Source organism: Odontesthes bonariensis, chromosome 7 (assembly GCF_027942865.1).
Source record: "Odontesthes bonariensis isolate fOdoBon6 chromosome 7, fOdoBon6.hap1, whole genome shotgun sequence".
NCBI lineage: Eukaryota > Metazoa > Chordata > Actinopteri > Atheriniformes > Atherinopsidae > Odontesthes > Odontesthes bonariensis.
Window position 1 is genome coordinate 30,393,265 of NC_134512.1, and position 22,603 is coordinate 30,415,867.

General features: G+C 37.3%; 1 protein-coding gene across 4 annotated transcripts in view; it reads right to left on the bottom strand.

Moving 5' to 3' along the window:
* The window catches only part of kitlga (kit ligand a), a 43,606-nt gene that overhangs the window by 13,272 nt on the left and 7,731 nt on the right, over positions 1–22,603 (bottom strand). Inside the window, exons 2-7 of one of the 4 annotated variants that reach the window (XM_075470514.1) lie at positions 19,790–19,958; positions 14,681–14,811; positions 4,709–4,819; positions 1,576–1,632; positions 974–1,126; positions 270–450 (exon numbers count right to left, since the gene is read on the bottom strand). In XM_075470514.1, coding sequence (XP_075326629.1) covers positions 270–450; positions 974–1,126; positions 1,576–1,632; positions 4,709–4,819; positions 14,681–14,701 — 523 coding nt within the window. In that variant the 5' untranslated portion in view covers positions 14,702–14,811; positions 19,790–19,958. The remainder of the gene's footprint in view (positions 1–269; positions 451–973; positions 1,127–1,575; positions 1,633–4,708; positions 4,820–14,680; positions 14,812–19,789; positions 19,959–22,603) is intronic. The other 3 variants (XM_075470515.1, XM_075470513.1, XM_075470516.1) reach the window with 3 other exon arrangements.

A 22,603-nucleotide genomic window follows, 5' to 3' on the forward strand; every position in this document is an offset into this window, starting at 1 on the left:
GAAGGTATCTCTCAATGGATTAGATTAGCCGAATGCCATCGACTTTGCGCTCTTCCTAAGCAGTTTTTGCATGGACCACTGCTATCCTGATGAGGGAAGCTTCAACTGTAGTCTGTAGCTGTTTCCATATGTAGGTGGCATGGTGTCATAGTAAAATCCATGTGATGAATTTACCAACAGAACATTGTATTGAAACAAGATGAGTTGTTACTCACTGTTCATGTCTGTGGTTTTAATTTAATAAAATTTGACATATTGAAAGTACTCACCTTCTAAATATTCTTCTGTTGTTACTGTCTGTGGTGTGGTGGGACAGGGAGGAGCATCACAGTCATCTGAATCATGTTTATTCTGTGCAGCTGTGAGGAAGTCTTTAACAAAGTCAAAGTATTGCTCTGTTTGCCACCTCTCTCTTCTGTAGTGGCACTCAAATTCGTACATGATCAAGTCCTGTTAGAAGATAACCACAGATCACACAAAAATCAAATAAATTTTCTTTGTGCAGTTGGGTTCAAAGCATTGACTAAAAAGCCTGAATGTCATTTAAAGCTAGAATCGCTAAAATGCAGCCTCTTTAGGGCAGACAATGTGCACTTCAAAAGGTGACATTTGTGAGAATATGGTTAAATAAATGACCCTCAAAATGTTAAATAAAATGTTTGCCACAGGGCTGTATCATGACTGTAAAATTAAATGCCATGAGTTTACAACGGGACATTACAAGAGCAGCTCTAAATCTTCCTTGTAGTCCACACATAATGTAATTACCGCTTGCATCTGTATAGCATGGTGATGATGGATTTTAGCTTTAAATAGTTAAATAAAGTATGCAAAATTGCGAATCTTCAAACACAAATTCCACATTTACAACATAATGAACAGCCATTATACTGGCTGAATAAAGACACAACTTCTAAAACTATACTTTTCATCCATTATCCACACATTTTTGGTGGAAACAATATCAACTTACCAGAGGACCCATTCTGTAGCGAAGTTCTCTAAGTATATGGATAACTATACTAATATCGTTTCTGTTGGAAGAAATATTTCCAAACTTGTTGGCTAAATCTTGTAAACTCTCTTCCAAGGGGAAGACATTTAATTTCACCCAACACATCCCACCCTAGAAAGAAAACAAAAAAAAGACAAAATACGGCATAAAAATTCTGTTCAGTGTTACATGCAGCTTATGCAACAGTGCACAGATCACATCTATCAAAAATATCAGTAACAAGGCTTTTAGGAGAGTAGAGTCATCTGATTAGTGGGTAAACACTGTACTTAACAGAGTACTATCTACACTGTACAATAACTATATGTTAATTTAATGTCAAAATGAAGCTAAACAGAAGGTAAGTCTATCTGCAGGTTTCTTCTTGATAAAATGAAAGTACACATGAAAGGTTCATGTCATTGCAAACAAAGATAGAAAAAGGATTGTTCAGAATACAAAGTTTTATAAATAAAATCTGTACAGCTGGAAATGAAAATGATCAATTTTACACAGATTTAATACATAGAGGAGGGGGGGGGTATCATAATTTACTCTGGGTAAATGGCATGATGTCTTACCTTTTCTTTTGGAATGTACTTTACAGGAATTTCGTAATCTTTTGGAATATTTTCTCTCTGTAAAAAAAACAACAAATGGTTTTAAACTGAGGACAGGTCAAGCCGGAACACTTAAACACTTCAGTCTGGTAAACACACAAAGATCTAATGTGTATATACATATGTATATATGTAGAGTCACACTCGAATAAAATGCCAACGTGGATTTTTAGTCTTTGGGAAAAATACTTGCATGACAGATTGCATGACCCAGTTTACAGTCAGATTGGAATGTTGTGAAAATGTAACAAAAACAGAACAAAATCATTAGCAAATCAGTGAAACTTTTATTGTAAATACGAATTTGTTCTTAATGACTTGGTTGGTTAAATAAAGGTTAAATTAATAAAAAGAAATGAACCCCCCCCAAAAAAAACAGAACCGCAAAATTGTATTAATCCTAAAAAATTCTCTTATCTAGATTTTGATGCCAGCAACACACCTCACTGCATTCATTTTTTTTTTTTTTAGAAAGGCTACTCTTCTGTGTTACCTCAATTTTATTTTAATTCCTGGTGATAGGCAAATCTGTAATGCAGAGAAATGCCAAACATCGGAGTCCCAGCCAAATAACTTACAAAGGCAAGGGTTTAAATCAGGCTGTGTAGACATTTTGTATATATGTCAGGCTGATATCAGTTTGGCAAATTTCACCAAGGTTTTCTTTTTTTAAATAAGATAATGCAAAATTAGAAAGTGACTTTGCCGACTTTGTCGTTTGCCAAAAGTTTGCTGAGTAAAAATAGTGAGAAATATGTGAGAAATATCCACATATATTTTTTTCTAACCCAAAACAAGTATCTGTGCAGTTTAATCCACCTGAAACTGGCCTGTACAATGACTCTAGAATAGAAATTTAGCATATTTTCAAAAATAATAATACCAAAATTAAACATAAATAACAAATAAAACAAACAAAACGTACTGCAACAATATTTCCCTTTGAGATAAAAAAAACCAAATTTTCAATTTAATTTAATTCAATTTGAAAAATGACATCAATACTAATATTAAAAAAAATCCAATGTGTGCCGAATACCCCACAAAAGTCAGAATTTTTAACAACCTGAATCATTTAAAATTCACGATTTATTTTCATTTTTACAAAATCCATCAGTAAAAGTCTTTAAAAAGGCCAGTTGAAGGCATAAATCTGCATAAATGCATTCCAACTGTCAAGTTTCACCATAAAATGAACGATATTAAGTGTAGGAAAATTGTTTTGTGATGAGATTTAACAAATTAACGGTAAAAATGATGGCGGTTGGCGGTTTAAGTAAGAAACTTCACCAACTGATTATTTACATTGAAACAAGTTTTTGCTTTAAGTTTAAATATGTAAATGAAGTATTACATTTAAAATTCACAATGTCCAGTTATGGTTTCTCCAGTGTAACTGCTGAAATATATTTAATTGGTTATTTACTTGGATTTATTTCTAGAATATGTTTAATTTCTTTTCCTTTTACACTGTAAATGTCAATGACCAACTCTTATAATATTGAATATATACATTTTAGTGTCAAAGGTGGATATTGGGATGTATGTTTTGGAAAACAAAATATAATTTTTTGATAAATTGATAAATTCATTTTGACGAAAATGTAAATACATTAAATAATTTATATACCCGACTGTGTTCTTATTTGAATTTATCTGGCTTTATTTTAAAATTAGTCCCAAAACAATTTTTCATTTTCTGAAATTTGTAAATGGTTTTTAAATAATTTTTATCTTTTTATCTCTTACAGAGAACTCAATGAAAAATATCAAAGACCAGAAACATCTTGAGAAACTTTGTATCAATCTACATTATGAATTGGTGTACACTTTTTGAATCCCTAAACTGGCTAAGTGATGTAGGTGAAATCTGTATACAATAAGTGATTCACCTATATGGTTTGAGGATTTGGGATACTACCATTACAAAAAGTCTCCTACCATTTTCATTTAACAAAATCAAATATTTACATTGCTATATAAGTTTACCCTTAATTAGGCTTGAGCTTATTTAAGATGGACAGAGGCAGAGCCAAAATTACCCTTGGCCTGATGAATCAAAATGTGAAATTCTTCATGGAAATCACGTTCTTGCTAAAAAAGGATCAGGACCGTCATGCTTCTCATCACCCCACAGCTCAAAAGCCAACAACCCAATGGTCTGGGGGCGCATTAGTATGCATTATCAATCTATGAAAGCAATGATAAATATCTTTGTATCTAGTATGGTGCCATCAAAATTGTATTTGTTTTTAAAGGAAGGCCTTTCTTACTTTAGCCAGATAATATTAAACCACATTTTGCACATCATAAAGTGACATTAAACTGTAGACAAAGTGTGAGAATGATAAACTGGCCTGTCTGCATTCCTAAGCTGTCAATCACTGAAAACAACTCATGCACTATGTAACAAAAACACAAAGCAGGCTCCAAACTGTTGAGCAACTGCAAGCCAAGCAAGGATGGGAACACATTTTAGTTTCCAAACTACAGTGTTTACTGGGGGTTGTCGTCTAGCAGTGCGTACACCACGCTTAAGACAATCCAGATTCTTTTCGTGTGTCGTTCCACGATGGTGGAATGACCTACCAAGTGCTACAAGAACAGTCGATCTTCAAGAAACTCTTGAAGACCGAAACCCAGCACTTACCCTGTACTTCCCCTTCTACTGCACTTTCTCTTTCTGTACTTCCCTCTATGCCTGCACTCTATCCCTACACTGTCACCACTGATTAGTTGTTTCCTTCTGTGTAGCTTATTGTTAGCTTTGACGTTAGCTGTAATGTTATATCCTCGTTTGTAAGTCACTTTGGATAAAAGCGTCTGCTAAATGCATAAACATTTGGCAGACATAAACATAAGCTCCATTCCTAAGTGTTATTTACAAAAGTATTGCCCCTTTTAAATGATTTAGAAAATCCTGCTTTGATCAAGTAAATTTTACACAGCATCGGGGGCTTTTTTGAAAACAGGGTTGTTGGTTATTACTTGTTTGGTGGTAGTCCGTCATGGCTGATACTGACTGGGACTGCAATTGAAATTCAGTTTAAATAATTCTAAATCCAGAGTGTTTAAATTCCAAAGTTGTGCTTACCAAAATAGAGAGTTTAGAGATGTCATCGGTCACTGGGTTGACGTCAAGTGTATCTGAATGTACCCCAAGCGTGATGAACAGCAGGAAATGGACACAGAGGCGTATCCAACTCTGTAGGTCAAGACACATATATAATGCTGTCAAATGCAGACTTTACATGAAACAACTCATTGCACATCACAACGGACACTACTATACAAATGATCACGTTAAACTGGCCTTAAATCATCAGTGCTACAACACCTATTTGCTGCAGCTTGACTGAATTACAGCCCACAATTAGACAATAAGTCCATATCTTTCATCCAGTATTGTCAAAAAAAGATAAATATACGATTTCACATTATAACAATTGGAATTGCACATCGATCGAAGCATTTGTGTACATTGGACACAGTGTGTATTGTAAATCGAACCAATCCAACAAATACCCTGGTATATTCTCCATGGTATATTCTCCAATATTTCTCATTTAAGTTGATGCAAAAATAATTTCCTGTGTTCAAAGAAAGAGCTTTTCACACTTCAGTAACGCTGACATGAACCAATTTCAAACATGTCAATTAATATGCCTTTTTGCAGTTGCTATTGTGACATATTCATAGTTGTACATATTACAATAAAAATAGTTCAATTCAGTTTAGGAATACATGTAGGTGAAAAAAAATGGAATTCGTGCAAAATGCTATCGTCATGCTTTTTTGTACGGGGACTTCTGATCTTCAGGCACATACAAAAAAAATCCAAATAGCCCTGGATCCTTGTTTTTAGTTAATGTGAAACTGCATTGCCTTGGATGAAAAGGCTAAAAAAAATGTCAAAAGTAGAACAGGTTTTTAATAAAATCCCCTTAATTACTATTCAGAGTGATAATTAGTCTAGTCAACATTATTCTTGAACCAAACAGAGGCTCCTTTCATAAAGATGACAGACGCTGCGTGGAACTGGTGCACATGCAGATTTCATTCTATTTTAATTGGGCAGAACAACATTTTTCAGGCCACCAGAAAGCTCTCTTCTCATGTGGTTGTGAAGCCGGCGATCTGCCGGCTTTGTTGCTAGAAAAACTGTTGGATTCGTTGTTGTGACAAGTAGGTAAAACGTGCAAAACCATCAAATATAATCCTACATGTTTACATGATGCAAAGTCAAACCAAACAGGATAACAGAATATGCAAAGATGAACAGCAGTAATGTTTGGTCCATTGCCAGCATTTACTGAGGAAAGGACTACTATGTTAACGACACTGCTTTGTGATAGAAAATTGAACTATTTATGCTTATTTTTTTACACTTAAAAGTTACTGTGAAACAAAATACACCAGTAGGACTAATGTAGAGCAACGACAGCTTTTAACCCTACAGTAATTCTGCTGTCGGGTTATATGCTGACCTTGTGAGTGATGCATGGGGAAATGCAGCGACAAAAAACTGCTGGCAGCAAATGTAAATGTAATTAATCCACCATTTAAAAACTATATTTTTAGAACTTGGCTCTGCTGTGAAAAAGGAAATGCTTTCAATTTGTTTGTAAGACCTCAAGGACAGACACAATGCCCTGTACAAGGGGACGCTTAATGTAAATATAATTTCCCACGGTTATTTGGCAGGCTCATGAACTCACTGTTGTCATTCGTTTGGCTAACCTCCTTACTGAACTCTGTGCCAATCTGCCCATATTATGCAATGGACCTGCAATTCTCCTCTTAATATAGATTAAGGGCAGGCACAGTTCTCAGTAAGTAGTGCATGTCAACCTGCTCTTTTGTAAATAAATCTCGAATTATCTCAAAGTGAGAGGGATAAAGATATCAGTTAGATGAGCCATATAATCTTTAGTCTTCAATCAGCATAACAGGATTGAGTTCTTTGGTTTATTTGAACCAGGGTTTCAGGACTATGCTTGCTCTTCTGCTGCCATTCACTGTTCTCCTTCTCAATAAGTCATTCATACATTTTCCTTGAGAGCGTTTTGATTTAGATCAGCTGTTAATCTTCGTGGCTGACTCCGCCACCCAAGTTCCATCTCTCACTATATGTTTGGTCGAGCTGAACCACAACAGGAAGAGAAAGGAACAATGATCCATCAACAGCAGGAAAGGCCAAAGGAAAAGCGCCATGTAAAGGGAAGATGGGGTTTAATCAAATTTCGCCGCAGCTTCAACTCATCATCTTGAAATGGCAGACAGAAGAAAGCAATATTTTGGGGGGAACAAAACACAGATGGTCTCTGACAGCTTTATAATTAATCGGTTGATTCTGAACCTCTGTGCATCGTAAACCACATTTGTGCACTAAAATAACAATTAATGAAATCAAAGATGCAAAGGCACAACTACAGTAAATATTCTGCAAGTTGTTCTGCAAAGCTCGAAGTTTGATAATACAACATCTCAAAGCAGTTTAATAGAGAAAACAACTACATATGCACATGTGACACAAAATAAAACCATGAACTGTCTTCTCTGACATCACATTTGCCTCAAGTGGTTCCACAACAGTGTTAAAACTGTTGTGAGTTTTAATATGTTTTTTTTTTCCATCAAAATCCAAACTGCCTGAGTTACATGGGTGAGGACAGATGCATGGAAGCTGAACTGACAAAATGAATCCACGTGTTAGCTGGATCAGAATTTTATCTCCTTACCAAACAAGTCAAAATCCTTGTTTCAGCTGTCAAAGGAGCCTGGAGATTTTCATATTCGAAAGGTCCAGCTTCTAATATTTCCTCTTCATGCTGCAACAAAGCACTAGCCCTGGACATTTAAACTGGAATAAGAATTTAATTCGAGACTTTTGCACTTAATAGTCTATGTAAAGGATGACTCAGGTTGATGGTGATAACTGGTTGTAAAACGAAGCTCAGGCAGCACATGAAATACGCTTTTCCGAATGGAATTAGAGAGAGAAAAAAAAATGTAATTATAGTAATAAAAACATATCCAATATATATTAAAAAACAACTGTTTTTTTTCTACACTGAAAGGCATCTTTCATCTTGAGGCATTGCTGAAACAATAAATCCTGCTGCGTTTCATATACTACCACTCATCTTCAGCTCACTTTAAGTGTTTGTTTGCTATGACATTACACATTTGTTCCAAGGGTCATTACTGGATTAATTCTCTTCACCATGTGATTTTAGTTTAAAGAAAAATATTCAGCCAAATTACTTAAAAACCTTTAGCAAACTACAAGGATGTTTCTCACTGCATGCATGGTTGAGTATGTACAACAAAGCCAGTAAAAGGTTATAATGGTCTTCACTGATGTACTTGCAACAATGGAAGGAGAGCAGTTGTGGCTTGTCAGCAGAGAGAAGCTGTCATTCACTGTTGCAACTCCTCTGAACCTACTGGTCATCCCTGCTGCTTTTTTTTTGTGAGAGCAAATAAAGCCAAGTGAAAACAGAAGTATAGCAGCAGGACGTGGTGTGTGAGATGAGTGATGACAGTGTCAAAGGTCTTCAAGAGACACATTCACAGCACATGAAAACAGTGAGAATTAAATCAATATTACAGGAGCTGTAGGTTCTGTCTACAAGCCAGAGGTTCAAATCTCAGCAGACCTCCTGGTGCTGACAAGTTATGAAGTGGGTAGTTTTTGTGAAGGTTCTCACTCTCCAAGAGTTGTCTATTTTTCAATTATGTCATAGTTTTATTCGAAAGAAATTAAAGTGAATAATGACATATGAAAAGGGCTTCCAAGGGTGTCCAAAAAGTGCCTAATTTAATATTTTCTACAAATATGACGAGATGCAACATATCCATTCATTGACTAAGTCAATAAAATGTTATTATATTATTGATGATGGCTTGATGAGTAGAAGGATTTTTTCCTTTGCTCCAAGGCAGGTCTGATCTGTCATCTGGTGCTGGGAAATACATTACTGTGACTGAGATGGTAACGCGCTCATATCACACTTATATTTACGCTCCCTATGCTATAGCTGAATATGTCTTTATATTCTGGATATGTCCTTTGTTTTAGCCCTTTACAGGTTAAAAAACAGCCTTACCACAACGTATTTCACATTTAGGACATACAGACATCTGCTGACTCAGCACATTTTTGAAAAATATGACTAAATAGAAGGTCCTTTGTTCCCACAGCTATAAGGCTTTTTAACAGTGACTACTGAGTTCTTCTCAAATTTATTGATTGATTTTTTTTAATTTATTTGTTAATTTAGTCATTTATTATTATTATTACTTAGTAGTAGTATTTTTTTTACTAGAATTGGTATTATTATTGTTGTTGTTAATACAATCATTGTAAATATTTAAAAAAAATGTTTAGCTACTTGACTAATTTGAATTTCCCCCATTGGGGGATGAATAAAGTATTTTTCTATTCTATTCTATTTCTAGTCTAGACTGTTGTTGCTAGACAGTGTAAAACGTTCTGAAGCCGTGCAAAACAATATTGTCTTATGGTTCCATACCACCATGGTGTCATATGCAGCAGTACTGAACAGCCCTGTGATAAAGTGTGCAGCAGAAGTCTATGGAAATTGGTGAAAATAAAGTAGGCTCGGGGCAATGAAAACTCATGCCACTGCATCGGTACAGAGATAACTTTCATTATAAATCAAATCAAAATCAAATCAAATTTATTTATATAGCACATTTCATGTACAAACAATTCAAAGTGCTTTACATAAAATAAAAGAATTGCAGCAGGGAGTGCAAGAAGCATTAAAAATACATAAAAGAATATAAAGAGAAACAAATAAAATCATTTAAATGAATTTAAAAACAAGCAACAGTCCAGATATGTTCAAAGATATTTCATGCATAGACACATGAGAACAGAAATGTCTTTAACCTGGATTTAAAAATGTCTCCATTTGGTGAAAGTTTAATCTCCACTGGCAGTTTGTTCCACTTGTTTGCAGCATAACAGCTAAATGCTGCTTCTCCATGTTTAGTCTGGACTCTGGACTGGACCAGCTGACCTGAGTCCTTGGATCTCAGAGCTCTGCTAGGTTTATATTCTCTGAACATATCACAGATGTATTTTGGGCCTAAACCATTCTGGGATTTGTAAACCATCAGCAGGCTTTTAAAATCTATTCTGTGACTGACTGGAAGCCAGTGTAAAGATTTTAAAACTGGTGTGATGTGTTCAGATCTCTTAGTCCGGGTTAAAACTCCAGCAGCAGCGTTCTGGATGAGCTAGATGTTTAATGCTCTTTTTGGAAGTCCGGTTAAAAGAGCATTACAGTAATCGAGTCTACTGGAGATGAATGCATGGATGAGTTTCTCCTGGTCTTTTTGGGAGAGGAAACCTTTAATTCTGTTGATGTTTCTGAGGTGGTAAAAAGCTGCCTTGGTAACAGCTTTAATGTGGCTGCTGAAAGTCAGATCTGAGTCTATCAACACTCCGAGGTTACGAACTTGGTCAGTGATTGTAAGGGCCCGAGTCTCAAGATATTTACCAACGCTGACCCTCTTCTCTTTGCTACCAAACAGAATTATCTAAGTTTTGTCTTCATTTAATTGTAGAAAATTCTCTCTCATCCAGGTGTTTACTTCCTCCAGACACTGACACAGTACGTCTGCTGGGCTGCAGTCGTCCGGTGACAGAGACACATGAAGTTGTGTATCGTCTGCATAACAGTGATAATTGATGTTAAAATTCTGCAATATCTGACCAAAAGGGAGCATATACAAGTCAAACAGAAGAGGTCCAAGAATTGACCCCTGGGGGACTCCACAAGTCATGGCCACTCGCTCAGATTCATAGCTGCCAATTGTAACAAAATAACTCCGGCCTTCTAAGTAGGACCTGAATCAGTTAAGGACCGCTTAACCCCCTGAATTCTTCAAATATTGTCATCTATATTAATTTATATGAATGAATGTATATACAATTTAGTATTCAGAACTTGTACAGTAAATTGATAAAATAAACCATAGTGCATTGCTGCCTCGAACCAGCAGCTATGAACCTGCTGGGAAAACCTGAGCACAGTTATATTCTACAGACATCTCAACTGTGAAATGGATAGTCTCCTCCTCTGCCTGAATAATAGGACTTTAAAAAACCTTCAAATATGTTACAGAAACATAGCCGAAACTTTAGTTGTTTTGGTCTAAACATAAAACAAGGGAGAAGTTTTCGTGTAGCTTCTATTTGAAATATCTAACTGTGGCTTTTAAAACAGATGTTTAAAGTTGTTTTGATGCATTTGATATTTTTTTGTGGAGTAAGATATAAATTACGTTATGTTCTTAACCAAAAGCAGCAAACTTGTGCTGGCCATCACCTCAAATTTGGCACCTACCAGTCCTGCAGGCATCAATTCATACAACATCCATCCGTTCATCCATTTTCTATACCCACTTAATCCGTCGGTCGGGTCGTGGAGGGGCTGGAGCCTATCCCAACCGTCATCGGGCGAGAGGCGGGGTACACCCTGGACAGGTCGCCAGTCCATCACAGGGCCACACAGAGACAAACGAGACAAACAACCACACACACTCCTAAGGACAATTTTTCAGAGACACCAATTAACCTAACATGCATGTTTTTGGACAGTGAGGGGAATCCAGAGTACCCAGAGAGAACCCACGCATACACGGGGAGAACATACAAACTCCACACAGAAAGGCCCCAGCTGGGAGTTTAACCTGGAACCCTCTCGCTGTGAGGCGACGGTGCTAACCACCACAGCACCGTGCAGCCCATTCATACAATATGTATCTGAAAATACATGGCAAATAATCACTGTTGCATTCAAGTGTCTGGAATCTTTCAGCAACTGCTTACCTCTATCCCCGTTAAGTCTTCCATATAGTGAACTTTCAATAATAGATGAGTGGATTCCTGAACGAGTGGACAATCTCAGTATTGGACACTTAGTCCTGCAGTTTAACAGTCATTTAAATCAATTGATATAAAACAAAGTCTCAATCAAGATTTCCACAGGCTATAATGCTGTTTTGTTGTTGGATTATATTAGAATATTTCAGTAAAGAAAACAATTTACAAACACAGAGAGTTTCCTAGTGATGAAACTAGTTATTGTTATAACAAACTTTTCATTCACATCTGCTTACCTATGGATTAGCCTGGGAATTCCCATGCTGCTTTGCGCGCGATTTCATTCACACTGCAAAGGCAGCCTGGAAACCACCGCCCTTATTTTTGCCTGAGTTAGGGAACCAATCACAGAACGGGGGGGGGCAGCAAGACGATGACGACGTCTATGCACGATACCAAAGCTTGTAGAGTGTTAATCCAACATGGCAGCGGACACAACGTTACCGTTCGATGCAGCCTTTGAAAGTGTTTTAAGTAGCTTAGAACGCAAGTTTACTTTTATTTTACTTTTTTTTCTTCTTCTTCCTCGTCGAATTTCTGTCGCTCTACATATGTCATCTGGTATAAGTGATACAATTGGCTATGAATCGCGCGCAAAGCAGCATGGGAAGAACCAGACGCCATTTGATAGACATTCGTAGCGCCCAATAAAAGGCTCTAGGCATTCGTAAACCACGCCTCAAATACGAGAAAATGCACACCTAGTTCCCAGACCACCATCTCAAAGTGCACAACAAAAAATATTAAAGACAAGTGCAGCATGCCTCTAATTATTTCCATATAAGCATTATTTTTTGTCTTACTGTGTTCCATATAAAGCGGTTGTTTAGTTGCTATTTATCAAAATTACACTGGCACTGATGAAAGCAAATTTGATCTAAATTCCAACACCAGCTAGATGTTATGGTCAATCACTGCAAAATCCAACAGCTGACTACCTAACGGGCCTCAAGCTATGGCAATGTTCCTGACAAGTGAGGGTTTTGTGGAGGCTATATGTGATGATTTGACTGGACGCTGTGCAACAAAACCTAATTAGCAGAGCTTTATTGGTCTTCTTGAATTATTTTGTTGCTGCTTAGAACGTTTACACACCCTTTCAGAATGACTTGGCTGCTAGAAAATATATTACACCAAGATTATCACCTGACAATTACCATGAATAAAAATCTAATTCTGTATAAAGAAGCAGAAGCAGTTTTATCTTCAACTTTGAGGGCCTTGTGCAAAATGTTTAATGCCTGCAAAGAGCAATAACCACTGGAAGAGTTAGAGCTGCTCAAAGTGAAACTATGCTTATAATGGGCTGCTGCCAGGTAATGCTGAGCAGGGTGATGCTGAGGAAAATAATGTGTACATAGCTAACATTCTGTGGAAAACACAATATTTATAAGAAAATATACATTGTCAGTATGCATTGTATTAAAAACTTTAAAACACCCTAAAAGTATCCCTGGTGTGGTGTCCTGTGGTCAAAGACATAGAAAAACATTTAGGTTCTGTGGTTGTTATGTTTTTGTTTGGTGTTTGATGGATCTGTCTTGACAAAGAAGAAAATGTTGGTATATCTCTTAAACTATCTGTAAAGATTATTACCTTTATTATCTGGATATCTGGGGCTGCACGGTGGTCTCGGGGTCAGTATTATACTGTCGCCTCACAGCAAGAGTCAGGGCCTTTCTGAGCGGAGTTTGCATATTCTCTCTGTATATGTGTGGGTTCTCTCTATGTACTTTGGCTTCCTCCCACCGCCTACCAGCTGACTCTGGTAACTCTGCTGTCCTGGTCCTTTTAGATCTTACAGCAGCGTTTGATACAGTGGACCATAAAATTCTTCTGGATCGACTAAACACTTGTGTGGGCATTAGAGGCACTGCTCTGAAATGGTTTCAATCTTATCTCTCAGACAGGAGCTTCTCTGTCCACCTGGGCCAGTACTCTTCGGCCACTTCCCCACTAAACTGTGGAGTGCCGCAAGGTTCTGTTTTAGGTCCCCTCCTCTTCTCCTTATATATGCTGCCACTGGGGTCAATTTTTAGAAAATATAACATCTCCTTTCACTGTTTTGCTGATGATGTTCAGATCTATTTGCCCCTAAAGACGAACGAGCAGACCTCTGTTCAGGCTTTGCTGGATTGTCTTAATGATATCCGGACCTGGATGGAGATAAATTTTCTGTCCTTAAATAAAAGCAAAACAGAAATCATTTTATTTGGCCAGCAAAATCTCCTTGATGGCCATGACAGTGCCATTGGCTCCCTTAAGTTTTATTGTCGTCCCTTTGCTAGGAATCTTGGTGTCATTCTAGAAAGGAATTTTAAGTTTGATAAACAAATATCGTCTATAGTCAAGGCAAGCTTCTTTCAATTGCGGCTGCTGGCTAAAGCTAAAGCTTACCTTCCGGGGAATGTCCTGGAAAGGCTGATCCACATGTTTATTACGGCGTGCTTAGATTATTGCAACTCCCTGCTTATTGGCCTTGACCAGGCAGCACTGCGCCGCCTGCAGGTTGTGCAAAATGCTGCTGCCCGCTTGCTCACGGGTAGGAGGAGGAGTGAGCACATCACGCCCATCCTTGCCTCTTTGCATTGGCTGCCAGTTAATTTTAGGATTCAGTTCAAAATTTTATTAATTGTTTTTAAATGTATGAATGGGTTGGCACCACCCTACTTATCTGAGCTTCTGCAGCTACACAACCCTGCCAGGGCACTTCGGTCCGCAAACCAGATGCTCCTGGTGGTACCTAGATCTAGGCTCTCGACTCGAGGGGACCGAGCTTTCGCAGTCGTGGCTCCATCTCTGTGGAACGGCCTACCTTCCCACGTTAGGGCTTCTCAGTCGGTGGAACATTTTAAAAAACATCTGAAAACCCATTTGTACTCTTTGGCATTCCCTACCAGTTGATTCTTGGCTCTCTCTCCTTCTCTCTATCTCCCTACTCTCTATTTTCTTTTTTAATGTTGTATGTTTTTATTCCCTGTGGTTTTTTAATTCTTTTTTATTGTTGTTTTGTTTTATTTGATTTTACTTCTGTTCAGCACTTTGGTCAACTGTGGTTGTTTTAAATGTGCTTTATAAATAAATTTGACTTGACTTGACTTGACACCGTACAAAAACATGCATGTCGGGTGATTTTAAATTTACCTTTGGAGTGTGAGCGTGCATGGTTGTTTGTCTGTGTGGCCCTGTGATGAACTGGTGCCCCGCCTCTCGCCCAATGACAGCTGGAATAGGCTCCAGGCTCCAGGCCCCCTGCAACCCTGAATTGGATTAAGCTGGAATAGAAAATGGATGGACGGATGACTTTCAAAAAGTCAAGTATGCAAGGAGCGTGTAACAAGGGTACTTGGTTTATCTTAGTTGTCCTTGCAGTATATAAAAGCCAACAAAAATAAAATATCAGTGCAATTTGCCACTTTTAATATTGCGATGTAGTCCCACAACATGCTTTCAGAGGATTTTATCTTTTTAACAAGTGTCTTGTTTTGAGAAAACAGATTAGAAAACATGTTGTTTAGACGATAACCATTCAAAAACAAACCGAAATTTGATTCTAAAAGCTCCAAAAATGCTCACAGCCTCCGCACACAGCTCATGCCAAATGTATCAATAAACAATTAGGCTTCATTGAGAAGAGTTCAACTCACTCATTTGGATATTCCCTCATTGAATTTATGAGATTAAAGTCGCACCTGCCCTGTCAGTGAACATAATCGTTTGCCATGCTGATAATGGTCCCCATTTTTTTGTGAAACAATGAAAACTACAGTAAACCCTACAGTTTTTATTCTTCAAGTAGCAGAACAAGTTGATATCAGACTAAACAGCAGTCAGACGCACCCCTCCACTTTCACTCTTATCCATCATTGTCAGTTGCATTACAGCTCTGGAGGCCAGCAGCAAGTCTGCTCTTTCTAATTGTATTGATGCAGAGGATTATAACCCTTGTCTCATTTTCCACCACCACTTTGAACCTGATGTGTCATTAGCTGAACAAGCTCTCCAGACCGCCGGGCTCGTGGTTCTCTTATCCACATAATCTAGTAAATGCGGAACGCAGGACCTTGTGTGACATTGGTCTACCATGGCAACATGCCGTCTGCTTTGTTAGAGAGATGGATATTTTATCCTAATCTTCTGCCTACATCACCAATTTGAATTTTTCCATGAGACCTCTGATCCTGTGTTTCATAATGAGGATTAAAACAGTGCAGATGACAAAGGCTGTATAGACAAAAAAAAAAAAATTCCTGCCTTTTGTTGTTGTCCAGATGCTCTACAGTTGATATAAGCTAAGACTTTGTCTATCTCTGATTAAGTTTTCAGTGGTTTACTTCCTGTTTCTCTCCAACACCACATGGTGAAGAAATGCCAGCTGGCCCAAATTTGCCAGGAAGCACCTCAGTCACATTTAGTGTCAATGTTTATCATTTCAGTGAATAAACAGCATTGAAGAGGTATCAAATATTGAGGAATAAATAAACAAATGAATAAATATATATGGAAATCAATAATCAAATACGTGTGTTTTTCCATTTTCCATTTATCTACGAATTTCTTTTTTACTTACTTTTTATTACTTACTTTACATTTATTTATTTATTAATTTCCACATGTATTCATCTATTTTTTTACTTTTTTACATTTCCTAATCTACACATATTTCTTTTCCCTATTTTCCTCATTATTACTTCACTTCACCCTTTTTCCCCCTCAAGTGTATGGTAATAAGGTGGGTATTTATAACCATGGTCTAAAGCATGATTGGTCATCTTCGAGAAACAGTGCCAACCAATCAGCTCTCAATAAAACCACAGGAAACCATCTGCCTCTGCCCTACTTTCTTGCGGGAAAAACATTGGCTTCCATCAGGAGATTGCTGGTGAACTAAGGCAAATGGCTGACTTGACTCAGAATAATATTGTCAGTGATGACTATTTACTGTTTTGGGTAGATACTGTAACTGACAGAATTATTATTTTAGCTGCACACACAGACACATAAGTTGAAGGTGTTCTAATATTTGGAGGAAGTTGCTCATCATTTGAACAAGTCTGTATATCATTTAGGGACAGCCAGTGTTAGCGTTTAACCTGCATCAACGTTAAATGGCGATCTTCATTTGCATACTTGATTGTAATGTATAGTGTGTAATTGTAATGTGGAGTGAGCAGACACATCCAAGAAATATTCAGTTGCATCTGTATTGTTGCAGGTCAGCAGGATCAGCCGAGAACAGGACGAGAGGAAGAAGCTCTCAACACCATCCCTTATTTTGACTACTTTCATTAAATTTCCAAATTTACGTCGTATATGAAGTTTTTTTTAAATTAACATTTTTCATGACTATTCAGACGCATCGGAACAAAATAAAAGTGGAAAACAGAAGTGTCATCTGGGCCTCGAAATTGCGTGATATGAAAGGCCCCCTTTTCCTGCCGTGTATATATCCACCTGAACGAATAAAATAAATAAATAAAATTTAAAAAAATAAATGTGGAAATAAAAAAAAGTAAACTTGGAAATAAAAAAAAAGTGGAAAAAAATATAAAGTAAGTAAAAAATAAATTGATAGATAAATGTAACATATAAAAACATATGCATTTAGTTATTTCAACATATATTTATTTATTTGTGATTATGACAGTTTTGGTCCTTGATATCAAAACTCAGAAAAAAACATAAAGCTAATGCTGCGTGTACACCAAGAGCGACCTACGCTACCTGAGCGCCGGAATTCATTATTTCTCTATGGAGGGTGAGCGAACTGGGCTACCAGAGCGGATTCCAGCGATTAAACTCAAGCTAACATTATGGTAATGAGCTATGACGCGTTTCGGCGAAAACCAATGACAATCCACAGATTGTAGGGGTCCGACAATCCGCGGGGTTTGCGGAAACAGACGTGTAAACTTTGGTTCCTATCCAAACAATAGTCGTTTAATCCTGGGACTGTTGCAACTGCCGTGTCAACTGCTTCAATACAATAGTGTAATAACCCCACGCATACCTTTCTCACTGCAATTAAGTTTTATTTCGGATTTTATTTCGAATTTAGTTTATTTTCACAGCTGCCTCTGCTATTCCTGCTCTTCTCAGGTGTACCTAATGTAGTTTTACATAATTTGTAACGTGATGTATGTCTTGTATAACAAATTGTAAATAACAACACGTTTATTCGTGTCCCTGCCCTCTCTTTCCTCATGTTTTTTTCTGCGGGGGTGCTGCTCAGCCGCGGGGCCTTTAAAAATTTAACATTCTAAATGTGACGTCACGAGCTACCAAAGCTACCAAAGCAAATTCTCAAGCGAAGCTTCTCCAACTACCTCCGCTACCAGGCAGCGTAGGTCGCTCTTGGTGTACACGCAGCATAAGACTAGAATGACAGCTGTATTTCTTATCAATCTTTTTTTGCATGCTGTGTTGAGCTTGAAATGGATCAACTACTAACAGAGACAATATTGCAGTTGTAACCAAATCCATTACCTTGATTAAATATTCAAAGAAAGCAGTGTTTTTTTCATAATGATTAAAGTATAAAATAAAGGCTCAAAAGCTTTTTAAAAGAAAACATACTGAATTTCAAATGATTGATACACACTTACTTTGTGTAGATAATGAAAATGACAGCAAATAATATTTACTTTGCTGCAGCTGCTGTTGTCACTAACCCAAAAAACAGCTAGTTAATAGAGAGGAGCCAGATGATGACACTGAGACATGCAGAGGGCAACCTAAGGGTCACGGGTCTGACAAGTCTAATAACTCTTGCACACAGTACTCCCTTATCTCTGGATGTACCTATGTATACATCTAAAATAACCGATAGAAGTAAAACTAGGGCTGTCCCATTAAGTGTATTGACTCAGCAAATATCCTCGGGATCATCCTCTGCAGTTGGCCTGTCAATGCTGTGGTGTTGCAAATTTGCAGTCATTGCAACCGTCTTAATAATAAGCTCTGTTTTATACTACTGGGCTTTCACTGAACTAATGATAAACAGACTACTTACTGCATGAAAATAAATAGAATGCAATAACAAAGTGTAGGACTTTGCAGCAGAGAAAGTGCATTTAATGAAGAAATGACAAAAACTGTCAGGTATATCAATTGCATTCTGTCATTAAAAGGTGATTGATATATTATGTGTCAGCGATTGTTGTGATAATTACAACTGTGTGGAAGTCCCTCTAAAAAATTACTTGTGGCAGAGAGGGAATTTCACACCGATATTAACTTAAAAACTGTTTATAACATGGATCATTTTGGCAAATTTAATGCATGCATCCCATTCTCGAAAAGGGCTTAATAAATGAATGGAAAACTTAACTTAATGTCTTACAGAAAAAGGAAGGCAAGACAAAATCGTTCATTTCAGAACAACTAAACATGAAGAGACAAAGACCATGTGGGCTGAGATCAATTCATGGCAGCAGCATGTAGGCTGCCACACATAACCATGCTTATTGTTAGAGATATGGCTCATTTAACCCACCAATTAGCTCAGCAGTTGGCAATTAAGCATATGCTGTAGGAAATAAACAGGAAACATAAAACAAATGTTCTAGTTTCTAACAAGATGAGAAGTCACTAAGTAGTAATGGTGGAATTTAGAGTCCCTGCTGTTTTAAACAAATGGTTCCAAAGCTCAGTACATACCAAATATGGCCTCCTAATGATTGTGAGTGGTCTGCAGAAAATTAGAGGTTTTAATACTGAAAAACACAAACAACAATGCAGCTGTGGAAACAATGAAAATAGACAGGAAAAGAAATAAAGAATGTGTCTTAAGCTGCATTTCAACTGCAGGAACGTCCCCCAAGGACTGGGGACTTACAAAGTATTTACCACAATTCCATGTAATTCAACCACAGGAATCAGTAACTGAACAAGTACATGGAAGATATGTATCCCTAAAACAGCCCTGGTTAGGAAGCTGGACTCTTGAAAGTATCCAATACTTTTGTAATGGGGCTTGCAGTGTTTGACATTTCTGAGGGCTCTATTGTTCCAAGCATCTTATTTCTGCCTTTCTGTCACAGTCATCTACACCATAACTTCTAAAATGCATTAATTCAGTTTGTACCAATACCAGCTGTTGTACTCTGAAACACAAACTTTTCAGGTCAGTTCAATCAGTTGGAGGACAGACACGTCAATGGTGAGAACACAGCATTGAATCAGATAAATGATCTGTTCATTTCTGATCATTTCACAGAGGTTACATTCATAAGTACAAACAGAAATACCCACATCTTGCCACAACACTGTAGGAAGGTACAACATTGCCAGATTTTGAGTGAATGCAGCTGAAAAGCGCTCTCTGCTGCCTAATGTGGCTGTGTAGTGGAGCCAGCTCTGCAGCTCCCACAGAAAGCAGCAAAGACAGACTTGGTTTTCCCCATTTCTTCACACTTTCACACTGAAAAAAAGAGAAAAGAACGGTTTCAAAAAACCTTTTATGTACCAGAAAACATCCCTGGCACTTATGCATAATTTGGGTGAAAATGCAGCTTTAGCTGTCAGTCACTGTCAATCGTCTTTTCAAGATCTTACTGGAGTACTCTTCTCGAGAAGGGTGTGTCCACATATTTGTAATCTGAAATGACGGAAGAGCGGCTTAATCAGAATATTCTGTGAGATTTGTTGTAATGTATGATCACAGCTGCTATCTTTTTTATGTCTGCATGATTGATCAGCAGCAGATATTGACATATATGTGTAGCCTCGAGAGTAATTTACCCAAATAAAATACTGCCTCTGTCTGAAAATGGATTGTTTTAACAGATTCAATAGAATCTAGAGCAGAACAACTTAAATTAATGACGCCATGATGCCTTTGACAAAGAAACTTTATTTTTGTTGGATCTGCCTTGTGCCCAAATAGCTTAATAAGAGCTAATTGGGATAAGACGATAATATAAAGTAGGAATTGTTGTCATACTAAAATAATGTTGACAGACAAATGTAGTTTTATATTGACATTAAAGTAATTAAGCTCCAACTTATTAAATTACTGCATCAGACATTTGCCTAACATGTGATTGAAGAATTATGGTCTTTGTTATGTGAACTTAGTAGACAGAAAAAAAAAATGTTCTCTCTCCCAGAGCAACTATTATTCGTGTGTCAAACATTCTTCTGATACAGGTCTGGATACACATTTACAAACCCAGAGTAAACTTTATTTCCTTACAGTACATTTTAACTTAAACTACTGATGTTTTGACTGCAATCACATTGTCGTGTTGGTGTCCAGCAGGAAGTCTGATTCCACAGCTGAAAGCTAATCTGACGGGGGTGGTGGGGAGATGGATGTTGACGATAAAATGTATTTGATGACAGAATGCTCTGTCTTGTTTTCCTTGGAGAGGAAACATGATGTTTTATGATCCCCTTAAATTTCTTTATATAGCTGCATTACCAACTATGTCAATAAACAAAGGGGTAGGACAGATCTGGTTAATATACACTAACTGCAGTAGGGGAATTCGTCTTGGCCAACAAGCAAGAAGGCTGTGTAATGCAACTGTGCTTGTTATCAGATTCCCCACATAGATGCCCTGCTAAGTTTTTACCCTCTCAAATTCTCAAGCCACTGCTCAGCTTAATTACTATGTTGCCTTGCTCCTATATCCTCCAAGATATTCATTCGAAAGTTGATAGTCTGTGTTGGATTGCCAAGTTGCTATGGGTGTACCCAGCTTCTTCTCAAATGACAGGATGGAATCTAACAGAGTGGAAGAAAATATTTAATTGTAAAACAAAAAAAAGTAAAGTTTTAATCTTGTGATTCAACCTCAGATATGTATGACTGGTTGGTAATGGCTCCCACCAGCTTATTGCAGACCAATTATACAAGTCTAATTGATCAATTTTGCTCTCTACTTTCATAGCAAATGATTGATGTGTTTTGTTGCTCAACAGATACAACTTATTTTTTGTTATTTTTTAATTCAGCCATGATTGACATAAGGGCAAAGGAAAAAATGGAAGAATGTGCCACCCACTTAGAAAACAATAAATCTATCTTGTATGAGATGGTAAGGATCGGCTCCTGTACATTTTAGTTTCAGTTGCTACACTGAATTTCACAGAAGAAGCATGCTGCTGACAATGTGAAGTGCAAATATTCAAACTTTTCTTCACGTGCCTAAACCAAAAATAAAACTATTTTATTTTTCAGTCAAAACTTTTCTGATTATGTGTACATGTTATGAGGAAAAGTTGTTATATTTTGTTGAAAAATGAAAACAAGACCACCTTTCGAAATACAATGTTTTCAGTTCTAGCGTTGAGATTCCAGCTTGTTTTCTTGAGATTTCTTGTTGCCACTGTTAACCCTGCAAGTTGCTGTATCAAGCAAAGAATGTTCAATTAAAAAAAAAAAAAAACTTGGAAATACTGAAACTAAAATGTATGTGGCATTGATGGGATTTGTTTCTTTTGTATCAGATTTGATAATGTTACAGTTGGGAATTTATTGATCACCAGCACAAGTGTTTAACAAAAGTAAAAAATCTTTCTTAATCTCACTCCCTGAGGGGAACAAGGAGACTTATGTTATCAAAAAGTCTTCCAAAGTGTCTCCTATTCAGAGAGCCTAAGGTTGTTAATTTTGGCCTCACAGTCAAGGATCTGTCACTGACTGAAATTGGAGATATCTTTCAGGTGAACATTAAAGAAAAAAAAGAGGCCCTGGGGCTCAAATAATACAGGAAATAATATTGAATTATTAAACCCAGATAACAATTGTAAGTGACAGTTCCCGAAACCACAAAAAGCACCTTTAGTCTGCCGCACAGCATGTCAAGCTTAAAGCGAACTGCATTTGACAAAACCCACAAGCACGTCTTTAAAGTTTTTCTGAATAGCGCAGATATCTAACACAGGTTCTGACTTCAGCATCAGTAGTCCTTTGCATGTTCTTTCAATGCCTCAAAAGCAAATTGATCATGCGGAAACTGCAGTTTACAAGTACTGCAGACCCATCTAAATGTCCTCCAGCGACTGCTGAGCCACATGCACACTTAGATTGCTCAGTGGTGAATATTCAGAAATGATCAG